Source organism: Myxocyprinus asiaticus, chromosome 14 (assembly GCF_019703515.2).
Source record: "Myxocyprinus asiaticus isolate MX2 ecotype Aquarium Trade chromosome 14, UBuf_Myxa_2, whole genome shotgun sequence".
In the NCBI taxonomy this organism is placed as follows: Eukaryota; Metazoa; Chordata; class Actinopteri; order Cypriniformes; family Catostomidae; genus Myxocyprinus; species Myxocyprinus asiaticus.
In genome coordinates, this window is record NC_059357.1 from 10,075,984 (window position 1) to 10,095,667 (window position 19,684).

Here is a 19,684-nt window from a genome sequence, read left to right on the forward strand (position 1 = left end):
CACTAGTTTGTGCAGTTTAACTGTTTGACATTTGACAACTTGGAGACAATGCTAGGATGGTTCTAACATGCCATTGAAACGTAACGTACAAACAGGCTTCACTTTTTGTGTGTGTGTGTGTGTGTGTGTGTTATAGCTTGATACTTTTCAATGTTTAAACTAATGCTAGGTACAAATATAGATTTTCCAATGAATTGCTATCTTCATTTGAACAATCTAGATTAAGGTTTTTGGTCAATTTTCAGTTGTTTTCATCAAAATCCCTTCTTATATTTTTGCTGGAGTTTGGCACATGCATCAAAGCTCTTTAGAAGCAGTTAATCTTCATGCACTCTTCAGGAGCTTCTCTGGGTGCGTTCCGCTTGCAAAATGCAAAATTACATAATACAATAACATTGTAAAATGAGACATTAATTCACATGAGAAACACCGTTCATGGCATTTATATATTAGAGTATAAAATTCCCCTTATTTAGATGGCAAAATCTAATTGGAATTTAAAATGCAGAATAATTGCCGTTATCTCAAATAACCGATGTTAGATCAAATAACGGTGATCAGACAATTATTTAACAATCGCAACAGGCCTACACACGAAAAACTTTTGGGTGATGACACATAGAATTCAATGAAACAAACCGTTCGAAAGAACTGATTCATTGAAGTAATTCAAACTTTCCAACACAATCTGCATTTTTGCTACGGATTAAATCAGAGACGCTATCAAAATATGTCTGTTTTAGTGAAACCGGCCTACTTTTCTAGCCCAGTCTTTAGGAAATGTAATGACCCAAAAGTACATTAAAATCATCCCGATGTTCACGATGTTGGTTAATTTGATATCGCCAACCGAATAATTTCGAATATATCATAAATAACTCCCCAGCCCTATTCATTACCCTCAGAAGCCCTTTAGATCTGCAGTGGAATCTGAAGAATGCTGCATCACTTCTGTCACTGGAGAACAAAAGTGGGTTGTTAAGCTATGATGCCATGCTTCTTTAGTTTTAATTTGAGTTTTAGTTTGGTTTAAACAAGCCACTCAACATCTTTGCAGAAGAGTTTGGAGGCAACCAAGCAGATGTTTCCATGGTTTTCAACCTCTCATTTAAAAAACCTGCAGGCCCCTTTAAGTCAGCATTTCCACTTCCCCTCAGTTCCCTGCTTAACCCTGATAATGGGCCTCATTCAACAACACCACACAGCAGCACCATTATTGCATGTTATTGCCTGGAATCAGAGCTACCTTAATCCCGAGAAAGCATCGACACCTGTAGTGCAGGGAGCAAGACTTTTTCACTGGATTATGTGAAAGGGAGAACACAACTCTATTTTTAGCTGCTGACATCAACATTAAAGTGCAACGTTATGCTGTGGTAGATCCTGTTTTAGCCTATTTTTGCAATAAATATGCATTCAGTCATTATAATAATAATAATAATCATCATCAAATAATAATTATAAAATACTTTTTTTGCTATGCAACCTTAATGTGCAGAGACAACTATAAGTAAGCCATTTGTATGTTGATTTCCACAAATTTGTTGGTGTAGGGTGTCTGTGGGACTCTAAATAAACACAATAAACACCCTGCATTGATACTGTATGTTAGTATTTAATAAGGAATGCAAATAGTATCTGCAACTATTTGCACCGGTTGCAAATAGCATCTAACACCATTAGGGCTTGGCGATATGTAAAAAATATTTTTGCGAAAATATCGCGATATCCGATACATCGTCAACCCCCCTGCCGAGGGTTGGTGAATTTTTTTACTTTATTGATTTTGCTTTAAAAATGTAATTAATTTATTGAAACACGAAAAACATAAAAAGACATTTCTAAATTAAAATTGCACTTTAAACTAAATGAAAAAAGCAATAAAATAACAAAGTGAAAAGAAATCTTGTTTACCACCTCCCCAAATCCAAACATTTACCATCTCCAATGGCTCTATTTGCTTTACAAAGGAATCCGCAAGGAAATAAAGCAAACTAAACTCACAGCACCTTCCGAGATGATTGGAGATCATTTTCAGCATTCTCATAGACGACATTATTCTTGTAAACATTTTAGATGAATGAAACAGAGAAAAAAAAAAAGAGTGAAAACTCTTTACGTGCTCTTGTTCCACAAGACCGGCTCGTGCTGCACGTCTCTGAACAAACAGCAAATCAGACACAAGCATTGATGGCTTTTCTTTTGTCTGTTCTTAAAAATATAATAAAGTGTGTTTCTTCAAGCGCATGTCTTTGTGACTAACAGCATTTCTTGTCATGTGTCACTCCGATCTACTGTTGCGGGTAGATGAGCAAAATTACCCGTGCATGAAATACATTTGGACGAGGAGCTTGTGAACTGGCCTCGTCGTATTTTGTGGGTGCTAGTTTCACACCCTGGCCACTGTTTAATATATTTGGTGACTTCCTAGATCCATGGTTTTGCCATTTCCCGATATCATCATCTGTTCGCAATCGGCATCAGGATCTTTGTAAGACATCGCCGATATCCAATTACATCGTCCTATCGCCCAGCCCAAAACACCATATGATCTAACACTATAACATGTGCATATTTAATGTATTCCATTCTGTTGCACAGTTGGTGTTTTGTTTTTTAAACTGTATTTTTACGTCATTTAAGTTAGCCAGCTAATATGTATTTAGAATATTGTCATTTCCTATACTAAACATTTAGAAAGTTGTAAAAATGACCGAAATCGCTTCAGGAATAGAGACAAATCATATATATTGTAACTGTCTATTTATTGGCAGTACGTTTCATCTGTCCAAATCATTCTTTTTTTTCTCCATTTATTAATTTAGATTTAGATAATTTAAAATTAGAGAACATGAATCAATCATATCACAACTTCTATAGTTTAAAGTTATATCAAACAACACAAAAACCCATTACTGTCATAATTATCACATTTATTTAGTGGAGTGTATTAGGCCTAACTCTAGATGTTGTTTCTCTGTCTGTAATTCAGATTTGTTTACTGATTCGTTCAGTGACAATTTTTGTAATTCACACTTTTACCAGTAGGTAGCAACAAATGAATGTCTTTTATGTATTTTGAGTGAGTCATATAAACACTGATAAAGCACCAAGTCGTTCACAACTGAAACAAGTCTAATTAGACTTTATTCAAATTTGCATATCTACAAATCTACTTAGAAAATTCAGCAGTGTTTAAGCATCATAAGTATTTTACCCACAAATGACAACAAAGCATAGCTATCATTTTGTAAACTGCTGTGCATGACTATACAAAAAGATAACAAAATTAGCCTAAAAATAATTTAGTGATTCAATTACGTTCTGATATCATTGTAATGTCATCTGTCACTTTTACTCATAATTCGTCCAGCTAGTATATTTGAACGAAATTATCGAAGTAATCGAATGACATACCTCTTCCTCCTTTCCTTCAGCCGGTCAACAGATCCTGATCCGCACTCGTTCAGTGAAGGGGCGTATTCGTTTAGTGGGTCAAACCAATGATAGGCTCCTTCACAGCCTGCACTACAATACTATTGGCTTGTACTGTAGTCAGTCTTTACAGCAATGAAAAGCCAGCAAAGCAGTCTCGTGCTTTAAACTAGAGCTCATTGGCTTTAAAAGGGAGGGACGTCAGTGAACAAGAAATATAAGTCAGTGTATGGAGGTAAAAAAATATAAAAAGGTTTGCTAGATTTACACTGCTATACAAGGTGGAAACACGTCATCATTCTGTGAAGAGAATTAGTCTGCAAGACAAGTAAACTATAATGGGACTTCCTCTATGATGCACCTTGAGCTAAATCTGAGTAAAAGACTTCACTTGCTATCCTCTTTAAAGATCTGATCAAATCTAAATCCAGAACCTCTCACTTCTTAGATGAATTGCAATACTGGTCTGAGATCAGCGTTTAAAGGGCAACTTCCAAAAAAAGCCCAACGTTAACCACAATTGAAATTGCTGGAGTTCTTCCTGTCTTTGAACGGATAATAGAGTCTACCCACGCCTGTCTGGACGCAGAAAGCACTTAATAACAAGGCCAGTCTGTAAACTAGACGTGAACACAAATGCAAACCATCTACTTGAATACATGCTGGATGATAAACATTGACTATTCATGCAAGGAACAGGCAACACAACATTAGCATGTAAACAACAGTAGACACTGTTTCAGAAGATGACTTTGTTTCTTTTTCCCTGTCTCTCTCTCTTTCACACAAATAAATGTGTACTATGGCTGCAAAAAGTACTTGGACACTTATAAAGCCACACATATAAACAATCAAACCAAGTGGCATGTGCAAACAAATGATGCTACAGCTTTTCTCAGAACTAACCTCTTTTCATTGCCATTTATGCAATCACTTTTAATCACAGCTTTTTAACTTTTTATTGGTCCCAATGTCATTTATAATGACTGCATGAAGTTGGTTCCGCTAAAGGTGTCCTTGCAGAGTAACCACTAGGCTTATCTATCAGTGGGCAGGGCTTCAAGTGAGTCTGAGAGACTTTAAGAAACATGAACAGTTTCTGCCAAAACAAATTTAATGACATTCATCTCATGTTAATATACTTCTCATCTGACATGCGCATCTGTGTTTCATGTATGTGTCGCGTGCGCTATCTCTGGATCAAGGAAATGCGCGTAGGCTTCCCGGTATTCACTGGAGAGCGAGATCACTGGCACTAAACCACCACAGAATGGGACGACTCCCAAACAATACAAGAAAGAGCTTATTATTAAAGCAGGTGCGACATCTGTAGAGTAGGTTCACAAAGGACAACACAGCGCAGAAAAATTTAATATGCAAACTGTGTCGAATGGCGATAATCACTCATAAAACAACCAATTTGTTTTATGTCCTCAAATGAAGCATGCAAAATAATATTATGAAATCCAAAAGACTTACGTTTTTTTTGCAAGAACTGTTTATAATGATTAATATTTATTTTCTGCAAGAAGTGTTTAAATAATTTTGGATATTTTCTGCAAGTGTTTATTTTTGTTGGATTTTTTTTTAACTTGAGCATTATTTTGTTTGTTGTATTACTTTGGGAAGATCTTGAGTTTCTTGAGGAAAGTTTATATTAATAATAATTATATTGGTCAACAACATAGAGTAAAATGTGGCATAATGTGAAATTCAGCATTATGGTCAGAATGATTTAAAACCTACTTAAAATATTATATTGTGATATATATCGTCATGTGATGTAAAATTACTCATATTGTGATATAAGATTTTGGTCATATCGCCCACCCCTAATTCAGAACTTCACATTTAATTTGATATCACCTCAAATGGTATAATAGGCCTCTGTCTATCTCAAGCGATGTTGTAGAATCAGTTCTTTAGTGATCATCTCTGCTATGCATTGAAGTATGCCATCTCTATACTAAAAACCATGAGGGACAGTGTCATGCACAGTTTGGTAAGGCAGAACAAGCCCCCTGGTAACAAAACCCCTTGACGTAAGTGATATTACACTGTCTGTGCTTCAGATACGACATTTCTTTGATATGCCTCCACTGGGAGCTCATAACTCCCATACTGTGAATCTAGCACCTGCCGAGCAGAGCACCTTACCATTTTGGATGTGATTGGGTATGGACCTTATTCACAGTAGCAGCATCTTTAATTTTTGATGGGGATCACAATGAGGCTGTGAGGGACAGGACTTATCGTCTCTTCAATGGGTTGTACTGTTGTTAAAATTATTTTGGATCGTTCAGAAGATGAAACATTGAAAAAAAACTTCTTTCCAAAAAAATTCAAAAGACAAGAAAATTGTGATCTAGGAGCTTTATACAGCTTTCTACGGTTCATGCCATTTAAGAGACTGTAAGTCTATCCCTCACAGCCTCGTTTTCCTTCACTTTAAAGATCAAATATGGCGATGCAATGAATAAGGTCTATGTGCATGCGTTTCATCAGGAAGCACAATGGCTATATTAATATTTGATTTAGTATTTCTAGAATATTTGTTGACCAGATGAACAAACTGAAGTGATCTCTCTCTAAAAGTCTTGGTAATCATGTGAATCTGCCTCAAAAGCAGTAATATTATCTGCTGATTTCAGAACAGTGCTTTTTATGTTCTTAAATATAAACATTCTGGTACTGAATCAGTGTATATTACTGTACATGCCTCTTCTATTGTCTTGCCCTTACTGACTGAGTCACAGTTTGAATTTTAGCTAGCTACTGACACATTGTAGGGGTTTAAAAAATATTGCATCGTAACGTACGATACGACGCTCACGATTTGATATCATATGTATAGTATGATACATAAATATATACATAAATGTGATTAAAACCAAGCAATGCAACAATGAGAGTTTCGAAACAGTCTTCTCCCTGGAGAGGCGGCGCTGAGCACTCACAGGAACACAGAGCAACTAGTCTACATAGGCGAGTTTAGAGCTCAAAGACCGATGGCAAACGGCAAGTAGATTGTAGCATTACAGCTTGTCGAATTTCCCAAATAACGGTGCCACGTCCCGGTGCTACAGTACATCAAATGTGTCATTTTATTTATGTCAAATTAGCTTTAATAAAAAAAAAAAAATTACATGTGCCGTTCAGTTTTTGCTCAAAACGCTATTGAAACTATTGAAATTATTTTTTTTTTCCTTTGCCACGGTCACCTTTAGCTTGCTCACTGGGGGCTTTAAGACTTTAAAGGCATGATTGTCTACAAAGCTGCTTTGAAATGATAAGCATTGTGAAAAGTGCCATTCAAATTAAAATGGCTTGAATGTAGGCAAATTATTTTCAGAGTTTTTTTTCATAACAATCTGCTGATAAATGCAGTTCTATTGTTTAAGTTACTTTATTATAGAGCTCTGCTTTATGCTGCCAATGTCAGACACTGTTGTGTCACTTAAGATTTAAAATACATTTATGTCAAATCCTTGAATAAGTTTAAAAATTTGTGGGCTAGTTTTTTAATTTTATTTTTTATAATCGTGTCTTATCATGAGGCTTCTGCAACGTATCATACCATTACATACCACACATAGCTATTGTTGATCAGCATAAAACCACCCAAACAGAGTGCAGAAGTTATGAGATCTATACGCAACATTTGGAAAGTGATAATTATGACAAGCTTTGTAATTTGACAATCTTATAAATGTTGGATCACCTCATATTCATGCACTGCTCAGTGTGTCCACACGGAACACATCCGCAAGAGGGCACCGCTAGCTCCTGCAGTGCTGACCGAAGCAGGCAATGCAGACTGTTTTAAAAAGCAGCATTTAACGGTTTAGTAATTATGCATTACTAAAATCCAATCCATTATGCTGCATTAATGGATATCATACCAATGTCTCAGAGGTTAAAGTCTGCAGGTTATGAGTTTTGGACAGTTTTCCCTCAATATGTACTGTAAGTGCCGCTTTTACAACTGTCACGCTGTTTTTTTCCACATTAATGGGAAAATGACAATGAATAAAAATTGAATATTACATGGTCTTTGGAGTGCCAACCCCTCTTCATTGTGTGAATAGTTTTATTTTTGGATTGTGCATTTCAATTCACAGAGTTTTTACAGATCGTGTGGTCTCCCAAAAACTCATACATTTTTATCACGTCCGTAACTCAAGTTAATTTCCTGAACTAAGCAGCAAAAACTGGTCTAAACTGAAAGTTTTCTAATGTCTGGACTGCATCTTAGGGTTTTATCATTATACATACAAATGGTTAAATATTCTGGCAATGACTATACAGTGCATCAGTAAAGTATTCACAGCGCTTCACTTTTTCCACATTTTGTTATGTTACGGCCTTATTCCAAAATGGATTAAATTTATTATTTTCCTCAGAATTCTACAAACAATACCCCATAATGACAACGTGAAAGAAGTTTGTTTGAAATCTTTGCAAATGTATTAAATAAAAAACAAAAAAAATCACATGTACATAAGTATTCACAGCCTTTGCTCAATACTTTGTTGAAGCACCTTTGGCACCAATTACAGCCTCAAGTCTTTTTGAGTATGATGCTACAAGCTTGGCACACATATTTTTGGGCAGTTTCTCCCATTCTTCTTTGCAGGACCTCTCAAGCTCCATCAGGTTGGATGGGGAGCGTTGGTGCACAGCCATTTTCAGATCTCTCCTGAGATGTTCAATCGGGTTCAAGTCTGGGCTCTGGCTGGGCCACTCAAGGACATTCACAGAGTTGTCCCGGAGCCACTCCTTTGTTATCTTGGCTGTGCGCTTAGGGTCGTTGTCCTGTTGGAAGATGAACCTTCGCCCCAGTCTGAGGTCCAGAGCACTCTGGAGCAGGTTTTCATCAAGGATGTCTCTGTACATTGCTGCATTCATCTTTTCCTCGATCCTGACTAGTCTCCCAGTTCCTGCCGCTGAAAAACATCCCCACAGCATGATGCTGCCACCACCATGCTTCACTGTAGGGATGGTATTGGCCAGGTGATGAGCGGTGCCTGGTTTCCTCCAGACATGACGCTTGCCATTCAGGCCAAAGAATTCAATCTTTGTTTCTCATGGTCTGAGAGTTATTCAGGTGCCTTTTGGCAAACTCCAGGCAGGCTGTCATGTGCCTTTTACTGAGGAGTGGCTTCCGTCTGGCCACTCTACCATACAGGCCTGATTGGTGGAGTGCTGCAGAGATGGTTGTTGTTCTGGAAGGTTCTCCTCTCTCCACAGAGAAACGCTGGAGCTCTGTCAGAGTGACCATCGGGTTCTTGGTCACCTCCCTGACTAAGGCCCTTCTCCCCCAATCGCTCAGTTTGGCCGGGCGGCCAGCTCTAGGAAGAGTCCTGGTGGTTCCAAACTTCTTCCATTTAAGGATGAAGGAGACTACTGTGCTCATTGGGACCTTCAATGCTGCAGAAATTTTTCTGTACCCTTCCCCAGATCTGTGCCTTGATACAATCCTGTCTCGGAGGTCTACAAACAATTCCTTGGACTTCATGGCTTGGTTTGTGCTCTGACATGCACTGTTAACTGTGGGACCTTATATAGACAGGTGTGTGCCTTTCCAAATCGTGTCCAATCAACTGAATTTACCATAGGTGGACTCCAATCAAGTTGTAGAAACATCTCAAGGATGATCAGTGGAAACAAGATGCACCTGAGCTCAATTTTGAGTGTCATGGCAAAGGTTGTGAATACTTATGTACATGTGATTTTATTCGTTTTTTTATTTTTAATAAATTTGCAAAGATTTCAAACAAACTTCTTTCACATTGTCATTATACGGTATTGTATTTTAGAATTTTGAGGAAAATAATGAATTTAATCCATTTTGGAATAAGGCTGTAACATAACAAAATGTGGAAAAAGTGAAGCGCTGTGAATACTTTCCGGATGCACTGTATGTGAAGTTCAATTTTACGATTTCATTGAAAATATCACATCAGTAACACTGAAACTGCCCCTTAACATTAGTGATTTTTAATCTGTCAGCAACTGTAGCAACGGTTCAAGCCCATTTTATATCCAACCATTTTATTTCTCTTGATTAATTAAAACCTTTTCCATATGTGAATGAGGAAGCAGCAGCAGTGGTGTCATCCGAGGTAAGGTTGAATTACACTTTTGGTGAAAAGTGCTACACTTGGGACGTATTTTCATTGGGGGTTAATATCTTATCGAGAATGCTTTGTACTGTCCATTATCGATATTAACCCCTGATGGAATATTAACATGCCATGCCCAGCCCCCTTTTATTTTTTTAACGGATTAACAATTCACATAGGTCACATTTTTAGGTCAGAAAAAAATCCATTTCGTATTAATCTGGAAGAATTACATCCCTGTATTGCAGGAGAAAATTGTACAAGCAGCTTCAGAGAATTACATTTCTGCCCAATTTATTTAGTGGACATATTAAAGGGATAGTTCACCCAAATAAATTAAATTCTTTAGTCATTTACTCACTCTTATGTTATTCCAAACCCATATGACTTTATTTTGTGGAACACAAAAGATGATGTTAGGTTAAATGTTTGCTTCACTCACTATTCACTTTTGCTGCATGCTTTTTCCATACAGTGAAAGTGAATGTGACTGAGGCTGTCATTCTGCCACAACATCTGCTTTTCTGTTCCGTGGAGGGAAGAAAGTCAAGGGGGTTTGGAACAACATGAGAGTAAATTGCAACAGAATTTTTGTTCAATGTTATACTGCTCTTAGAAAGTTGACGCTATGTATCTGTCAACACAAAAAAAACACAGAATTACATCACAAGTCACTGCACTGATGCCAGACAGCCATGTCTAATGCAAAATGGCCCAAACGGTTTGCGGAGGGCAATCTAAAACCTCTGAAATTCATTCAAGATGTAAGCTCATATTTAGTAAAAAGGGATATGAGAAATGAAGATTCAGCTCATATTGATGCTGTTGCTGTTTACAGAGAAGCAGTTCTGGTACTGTATGCTGTGCAATTCAGACTGGTTATGTACCACCATTGTCTCAAAAATGCAAATACATATCCACACTAAGGGAAAACCGCCAAGTGACTCTCATACAAAGGATAGCTACTGTGTATCACCTGACTAACCATGCAGTTTGCTAGCACAAACTGAAAAGAGAAAGTGGGCTTAAACTTGCAGAAATGGGCCATTAGCAGTTGGAGTGGGTGGCCTTGAGTGTGCTAGGCTAAATCAAAGTGCTGAAAGTGCCTGGAGGTGACCCTGCATGCAGTGAAGCAGTTCTCCCTTCATAGAGAATCTGTGTCTGAACATTAAATTAAACAAAGGCATCTAGTAGGCTACTTCTGTGTCAAACCAATGACACTTTCATCTGGAATTCCCCAAACACATGCAATCTAATGGGGCTTTTCCACTGCATGGTACAGCTTGACTCGACTCTGCTCGTTTTTTGGGGGTAGATAGTACCTGGTACCTGGTACTTTTTTAGTACCACCTCGGTCAAGATTCCAAGCGAGCCGAGCCGATACTAAATGTGACATCAAAACCCTGTAGATCACTGATTGGTCAGAGAGAATCGTCACTACCAGCATCACTGGATTTGTGACACGGGACATCAACCCGCTAGTTTTAAAGTTAGCAACAGCGATAGCAATATCATTTGTTCATGCGACTGTTGAATTGTAAAAAGAAATGGCTGTGCGTAAAACCACGGCATGGTCAATAAACGAGGTGCAGACGTTCCTCTCAATAGCTACAAACGAAACGACGCGAAACGAGAAAGTCTTTCAGGAAGTGTCTCAGCTGTTGGCCGCACACGGCTACCACCAGACCTACCAACAGTGTAGGGAAAAGTTAAAAAAACGTAAATGTGACTACAGAACCATCAAGGACCACAACAGCCAGAGTGGTTCAAACAGAAGAAAGTGGAAGTGGTTCAACCAAATGGACGCTATCTATGACAATAGACCAGTGAGCAATGTGAGGGAGAGTGCCCTGGACTTGGCCATGGCGTTGTTGGAGTCCACGATGGAGGATGGTACGTTTTGTTACGTTAACTCTATATTCTGCTTGAAAGCTTCACTTTATTTAGTTGACCAGCTACTGGAAAGCTTGCTTCTAAAACAACCAGGCCAATTTAACTGTTACACTTGTGTAAAATCACCATGCAACAACTGCTTTATGCAGCACAATGAGCTAGTAGCTAACAGCTAGCGGTCGTGTTATTGTTTATGGTCAGTAATGTTTGTGTCACGTTTAAGATGATGTCACGGCAGTAGAGGTGGTGCAACTATGACGATCAGCCTATAATCCCACCCATGTTGAGGCGGCACTAAACTGCAGTGGAAAAGCAAGCTCAGAAAAGTAAAGCGAGCAGCGTCGAGTCAAGTCGAACCGTAATGTGCAGTGGAAAAGTACCATAAGCCTGCTTCTAGAAAAGACATTCTTGTACAATATGTCTTGCTTACTCCATTCTTACTCCAGCATCCATCGAGAGTCTGTCCAACCACACTTTGTTTACTAATAGTTGCTATAATCTGTCAAAATTTATTCCAGCCTAAAATTTTAACTGTTCCCACTTTTATGACAATGTACACTGTAATGACACACTAAAGGAATTTGCCGGGTTCAGAAAGCTCAATCAATAGCATTTGTTGCATAATGTTGATTACCGCCAAAAATTAGGTCCCTTATTTATTAAAAAAATCTGCGGTGACAGTAAGTGCACTTACAATGGAAGTAAATGGGGCCAGTCCATAAACATAAAAAAAAAAAACCACACTGTTTCAAAAGTATAGCCATTAAATGTAAACATTATATGTGTTAACATGATTTTAGTGTGATGAAATCAGGGATTTACCAGTACCTGTGTTAGGGTGTTAACAAGTTTTCATGCTGTCATGACAATGAAGTTGTAATATTGGATATAACTTTACACAGATATGGTTATTAAGCAATTTTATCACACCAAAATTATGTTACAATGTTCCCACTCTTTTCAACCAGTGGATTTCCATGACTTTTCCATGACTTAAAAGATAATTTCCATACCCAAACATTTAGTTTTCCATTCTGAAAATGGCACCGAAATCACAATTGCAAATATGTAAAAAACAAAACCACACCACTGTTTGATAAAAGTTAAACTGAAAACATTTAATTTTAAATTTAATCCATACAATCACATTTCGTGAACCCTAAAATGGGCGGGGATTAGCGGCACATTGTTGTCTCTAAGGGTGCTTTCACACTTGGTTCAATTGCTTGGACCACACCCGGGTTCGTTTCCTCAACCCTCCCCCGCTGGTCTCTCTTCACATTATATTATTTCGGTCTGAACCACGTTCCGATTGAGTCATCAATGTGAGTACAAATGCCAGCTGTTTACCACTGTAACTAGGCAACATCTCAAGACGACATCAACTTCGCTGTGTTATTAAAGTATTCATCTCTTTGGATTTACCACCAAAACTTTAAAAGCACAAAATTACACTTGTGTTTGTCTCCCGCAGATGCACTGAATGTGCAATGATGTGATGAAAATTAGCATTTGTCTGCCGCGAGCCCGCGGATGCATTGCAAGAGATGTTAAGAATGTAAGATGCTTTCTGAAGGGGATTTATTTAGACACAAGCAGGTGTGAGAAATGCATTATACCATAATAATTGCGATTGGGAGCCTGCAAAGACGCAAATGATACGTCATCACAAGCAGTTCACTTTAGGGCTGGGCGACAGTACGATGTATTAGTATATCGACGATATCTTACAAAGAACCTGAATCTGACTGCGGCACTTAATTGATTGAAGATGATCGACAATATTGGGAAATGGAAAAACCAAGGATCTGGGAAATCAGCAAATATATTATACAGTAACCCAGGGTGTGAAACTAGCACACACCACCCGCCAAATGCGACGAGGCTGAATCCAGTTCGCAAGCTTCTCATCCAAATGTATTTCATGAGCGAGTATTTTTGCTCATCTATCCACAACAGGCGGGCGACCTGTAAGGCGTCTCGGAGTGGCACATGACAAGAAATGCTGTTAGTCACAAAGATGCACACTTGAAGAAACACACATATTATATTTTTAAGAACAATCTAAGAAAAGCCGTCAGTGCTCGTGTCTGATTCGCTGTTTGTTCAGAGGCATGCAGCAGGACCCTGTCTCGTGGAACAAGTGCATGTAAAGAGTTTTACTCATTTAAAAACTGTTTGCAATAATAACGTTGTCGTCTATAAGAATGCTTTATTCTTTGCTTTATTTCCACAGACCAGTTTGCATTTAACATACATTGTGAATGCAACTCTGCAGATTCAGTAATATATTTATTTGTATTAAAGAAACAAAGACGAAAGTGATTAAATCATAAAATAATACAAGACACGTTCACTTTGAACGTAAAATTTAGTTATTTTCTTTTCTTTAGGCAACATTAACTGTATTACCAAAATGCAATACAAACACAAATTCGATAAGAACACATATTTAGCAGCATTATTTTGGGAACACAAGGGTATTTATTGGGCTTTATTATTATGATTATTATTATCTTTACATTTATAATTGTCTTTAGTTCTTAATCTTTAGGCCATTAGTAATTTTCCACCTGTTGTCACTGACGTATACTTGTGTGATGGCAAATGTGGCCATTGGAGACGGTGAATGTTTGGATTTGGGGAGGTGGTTATATATAGGATATTTATAGTTATTTTATATAATTATATTAATTGACTTTTTTCATTCAGTTTAAAGTGCAATTTGAATTTAGAAATGTCCTTTATGTTTTTTGTGTTTCAATAAATGAATTTAAAATGAATTCTCACCGACCCTCGGCAGGGGGGGTTGACGATATAATCGTATATTGCAATATTTTTTAAGGCGATTATCGCAAAAATATTTTTTTACATATCGCCCAGCCCTAGTTCACTTCTGTGATTTGGTACGATTGCATTCATATCAGCAGCAAAGTGTGCTGGTGTTCGCATGAACCATACCCCAGACCACTTTTTCAAGTGGATTTGGGTGCGGTTCCCGGGTGCACACCAAAAGTGCTAGAGTGAAAGCAACCTAATTGATCAGGTATTCTAAATAACATGATATATTTTAAACTCTTCACCATGTGTTTTTAATCCAGTGCAACCTAACACCCTGATTAAATATTTTAGGAGCATAATAAAAAAAATATATTAACTATAAAAACATTGCTTGATTTTTCCTTGACTTTGATGATTTTATTAATTTCCATGACTTTTCCAGGCCTGGAAATCACAACTCCCTGATATTTCCAGGTTTTCCATGACTGTGGGAACCCTGATGTTAACACACAATGTTTACATCTTATGGCTATACTTTTGAAACAGTGTTTTTTTGTTTTTTTTTTATGTTATTGGACTAGCCCAATTCACTTCCATTATAAGTGCCTTACTGTAACCATGTATTTTACTGTTTTTAAATAAACGAGGGACAAGTCAAAATTATTTTTAATGGTAATCAACATGCCACAAATCCTGTCGATTGAGCTTGACATGTACTGAACCTGGAACATTCCTTTAAATAACAGTATGACACAAAGCATCCATTCTACAGTATCTTTGCTTTCACACATTTTAGGGACTCACCTTGATAGGGTTTACACTGAAACGAATCTTCCTGCTAGGGGGTGGTTCATCTTCTACTGGCAGCCCGGGGATTTCTGAACAGCTGGATTCTGGTTCATAAGCCTCATCATCTTCCGCATCCTCATCCTCATCCAGTTGACTACCACCAGAGTCCTCTCCGATGCCACTGTAAGCGCTGATGTCCACCAGGTCTGCTTCAGAGATATCCTCTCTGTGGAAGTCCTCCTCACTGCAGGTCTCTCCAGCTGACTGTCCAATTTCCTCCCTTTGTTCTGAAGACTCAAGGCTGCTAGTGGCCTCCCCATTTTCCAGATTAGCGTGGACATCCGCCTGTACCAGTCTGCTCCCTGCATCTGGCGCGGTGGGTGCTGCATGCTCTCCAGGTTTGGATTCCTTTACTGCGTCCTGGAGCTCCTCTGACCTGGACTTATCTAGATCCGTTCCAGCGGTGACATCCTCAGATGGTTTATTTATGGGTCCATCAGATTGGATGCCTGTTCTGGTCTTCGGACTCCCAGGTGCAGCCTCTTGGTCTTTATGCTGAGCTCCGTCCTCTTGATTCTCTGCTGTAGGGAAGGCTTGCACCTTTCTGGTGATGATTTTGGAGTTTATTCCCCCGACTTTGCTCGGGGTAGGGCTTACACTTTGAGAGGGCAGTGGGGAAGTTGAGGACGGTCGGTGGAGGTGGTTACGCTGGTCTGCTTTTTCAAACACAGCGCTCAGCTGGCTGACTGTAGGGGACACTGCTTCTGCAGGATAGTCCGCTGCATCCAGCCTGTCCAATGACTCAGTACTGCCATTAAAGCGAACCACAACATCCAGACGGCTATCTTGGAATCCTGACGCCCGCTCTTTCTTTAAAAGTATACGGTTTGTTGCAGCCTGCTTCTCCTGGAGATGGCGTTGTTCAAATATTCTTCGTGTTTCCTGAAGCTTAGAGTAACCTGTGTTTGACCCACGGGAGGTGCTACCATCAGTCTTTCCATCAAAGCGGCTAACCCGCTCTGACACAGTCGAGCCGAGTTTGAGAAGCGCACTGTGGTCCACGTTCTCATTCAGACTGCTGGCTCTGGGTAGAGACAGTCGCACCGTCTGGTCTTGGGCTTTGGCCTTCGTCGGATCCTCTTCGTCCCCAGGAGAGCCCATCTGCATGAACATGTTCTTGATGCGGTGCACATTAGAGCCGTACCTGCGGCCACGGCCCTGTGGTCGAGGTTTCGCATCCTCTCCATTTGCAGCACTGGGATCTTTAACTGGCTTGAGAGCTTGAATTCCAGCCTCATAGGCATTTCTGTGCGGAGATGCGCTTCGTGCTACGAGGGTGGTGGTAGTGCTGCCACTGGCTGCAGACGGGGGTTCAGTCTTCATCATGGTTAATCAAACAGCAGTAAAGACGAGCAGTAACGGCAGCCCTCTGCCTCCACTTCTTATTGCAAAAAGGAATGCCAGATGAAGTGGCAGACGTCAGGAAGCATTGATAGATCAGTCCACATTATCAGCAGCAAAAAATAGGAATAAAGAAAATAAAAGTATGAATAAGAGACAAGAATGCACAACATACTTAAAAAAAAAAAACAAATTATGTTAAAATACTTTCTCCTATCCCAACTTAATATGTAGAGGCAACCATTGGTAGGTTGATTTCCATGAAAAGTGTAAACACTGTGGCTCATTGGTGCTTTCAAACACTGATCAGTTTGAGCGACCTGTCCAGCCTCACACAACAACACTGACTCAACCAATGGCATAAAGTTGGGGCGGGACTTTGTGTTTGTACAACGAATGGAAGACAGAGTGTGTATTCGGAAATCTGTTTGAAAACAATGCTTATTTTTGCAATTACGTTTGGTGGTGCTAATGGCGCAGAAATTACTTATGGTTAAATAAATAAAATTAAAATGTTTAATCCGCCTGATTATTATTAGAATGACAGTCGAACATGTGCAATTAATCCAAATATAGCGGCCAGATAGCATTTGTAACGGTCTACATCTCTGTAGACCACTTCAAATGAATCTTTGTCAGATACAGGAAGTCAGTTCACGAACGAAACATTAAGCGAGAACAACGATCAAAACACAATCTCAAATCGTATGATACATGTATAAAGCGCTTCACGAATCATTGGAAATGCCATGCAAACTGGCATGGACAGACAGGCTTTGTTGTGATCCCATTCTGCTGCTGCCAGTAGATTACTTATCTTGGCAGCATGAATCTGCCAGCATTTATTGGCACTGAAACATTGGCGGTCGTTTTAATTCCGGCCAGTACTGAGATATTGTGCGAATTAAAATCTGCAATAAAGATTGTTTGCGCCTATAACTGATCTTAAGGAGTGTCAACTGATTGCAGAAGCTGCAGCCTGTCAAATAATCACATTTGGACCCTGCGGAACGACCGGGCCCCGCTTTCTGCAACGATGCCTCGAACTCGCGACGTCGCTTCCTGCATCCTCTCCCGTCCGAATAACTGTTCAGCGCTGGAATGAAAGAAAAGGAGGAAAAGCGCGACAAACCGCTCACCAAACGTGCCGCGCTCCCATCAAAACAGGCAGTTACCTTGTTTCCCGTGTTCATCGAAGACGTGGTGTTTTAATCAACGCAAAATTCTTCTGTTCGCGAATCCATTGTGTCCACGAGCAGTTTTCGCCCTCTTGATTTCCCCCCCACGAGCGTGTAACGCGCTTGCGCTCTCTCTCTCTCTCTCTCTCTCTCTCTCTCTCTCTCTCTCTCTCTCTCTCTCTCTCTCTCTCTCTCTCTCTCTCTCTCTCCCCCCTCCCCGCTCGAGCCCGCTCTCTCTTCATCACCACTACAACAGCATCGCAGGTACTGTTAACCATTTCAACAAGGCCGTATGGTGCATGAACATTGATATCGTGGCAGTAGTGGCGCAAAACATTACAATAAGCACAATATTCAGATAATATGTTTTTTATAGATAGATAGATAGATAGATTTTTTGGATTTTACTCTTTGTTCTCAGCAGGTCATATAGGTAAACGTAAGTTATTATGAAAACATTACGTCATTGAGGGCGCGCCTAAATCAAAGCTGTCAATAAACGCATTTTATTTATTTTTACAAGGCTCTCGGCTAACTAACGGGGTAAACTCAAAGAAGCAAGGACGCTTTTCAATAACCTGTAATGTAAATATAGAGTGCACGTGTCCTCGCCATATCCTTCTAAATCAAACCACTGCAATGCGCGAAGGTCTACAAGACACACTGACCCATTTTAACCTGATTTGAGTCTCTTGTATGTGTATAGGGCGACACCGTGTGGTGAGTTGTGGAAGTACAGAACATCCCTAACTTTTGTACAGACTGTAGCCAGTCACGCACCCTGGGGAGTCTTTGTTACAGTTTCAGTCAGTGATTGTGGAAACCGTGGACGAGTTTGTCTGTAAGCACTGAATATGGTCTAAAGATGAAGCGAGGCAACCTTTTCAGTTCCAACTGTATTCCAATTTGACATGGTGCCTCAAACCATTTTGAATAAAGATGGGATAAAAGGAGATTTTCCTTGGTCTATGATGTTGCACACTGGAGGCATACAAGATGGAGAGGTAATCTGTGACAATCTTGTTTGTAGGCTGGGCATTTGTTTTCTGCTCTATGAACTGGCCGGCAGATACCTGTAATAAGTACATAAAAATTTGACTGCATATTAATTTTTAAAATATATGGTGTTGAATGTTACTAAAAGTAAAAGTAAATAATAAATTTTTAAAATAATATTTCAGCTCTGTATGTCCATACAATGCAAGTGAATGGGTACCAACATTTTGAAGCTCCAAAAATCACATAAAGGCAGCATAAAAATAATCCATACAACTCAAGTGGTTAAATCTTTATCTTTATTATTATTATTATTATTAATATGCAAACAAAGAATGTGACAGTATTTACATGTAACAAATCTATATCTTTAGAAGCGATGTGATGAGCGTGGGTGAGAAACAGATCAATATTTAAGTCCTTTTTTACTATAAATTCTCCTCCCTGCCCAGTAGGTGGTGATATGCACAAAGAATGTGAATCCCCAAAAACAAAAGAAGAAGAATGTGAAAGCAAAAGTGGAGATTTATAGAAAAAAAGGACTTAAATATTGATCTGTTTCTCACCCACACTTATCAAATCACTTCTTGAGATATGGATTTAACCACTGGAGTCATATGGATTACTTTAATGCTGCATTTATGTGCTTTTTGGAGCTTCATAATGTACATTGTGAGGACCTACAGAGCTAAAATATATTTCGAAAAATCTTTGTTTTTGTTCAGCAGAAGAAATAAAGTCATACACATCTGGGATGGCATGAGAATGAATATGCTGAGAGAATTTTCATGTGGGGGGGGGAGGGGGTGAACTACCCCTTTATGACATCACTTTTGTTTTGCGTGGATGATGCACAGAATTTAAATAATAATTTGTGAAAAAAAAGTGAAATGGTTAGACAAAATCCTATATCTCACCACCTATCAAAATCCCATACAAATTTTCCTCTGCAGGTCCAAAATGCATCATTGTCCTGTTTCTGGATTCTACAATCGTGGACCCAACAAACCCAGGCAACAATCTCTTAATTTGTTCTTCTGCTCTCTGCCATGTGCTGGGCACCAAATCACATCATTTAAATATTTA

The 19,684-nt window shown here is 39.0% G+C and overlaps 1 protein-coding gene across 3 annotated transcripts in view; it reads right to left on the reverse strand.

Annotated features, from left to right (window-relative positions):
- LOC127452227 (neurabin-2-like) overlaps nucleotides 1-17,733 on the reverse strand; it is a 77,386-nt gene extending 59,653 nt beyond the window's left edge. The window contains exons 1-2 of one of the 3 annotated variants that reach the window (XM_051717573.1): nucleotides 17,600-17,733; nucleotides 15,039-16,461 (exon numbers count right to left, since the gene is read on the reverse strand). In XM_051717573.1, coding sequence (XP_051573533.1) covers nucleotides 15,039-16,409 — 1,371 coding nt within the window. In that variant the 5' untranslated portion in view covers nucleotides 16,410-16,461; nucleotides 17,600-17,733. The other 2 variants (XM_051717575.1, XM_051717572.1) reach the window with 2 other exon arrangements.
- Between the last annotated feature and the right edge of the window lie 1,951 nt (nucleotides 17,734-19,684).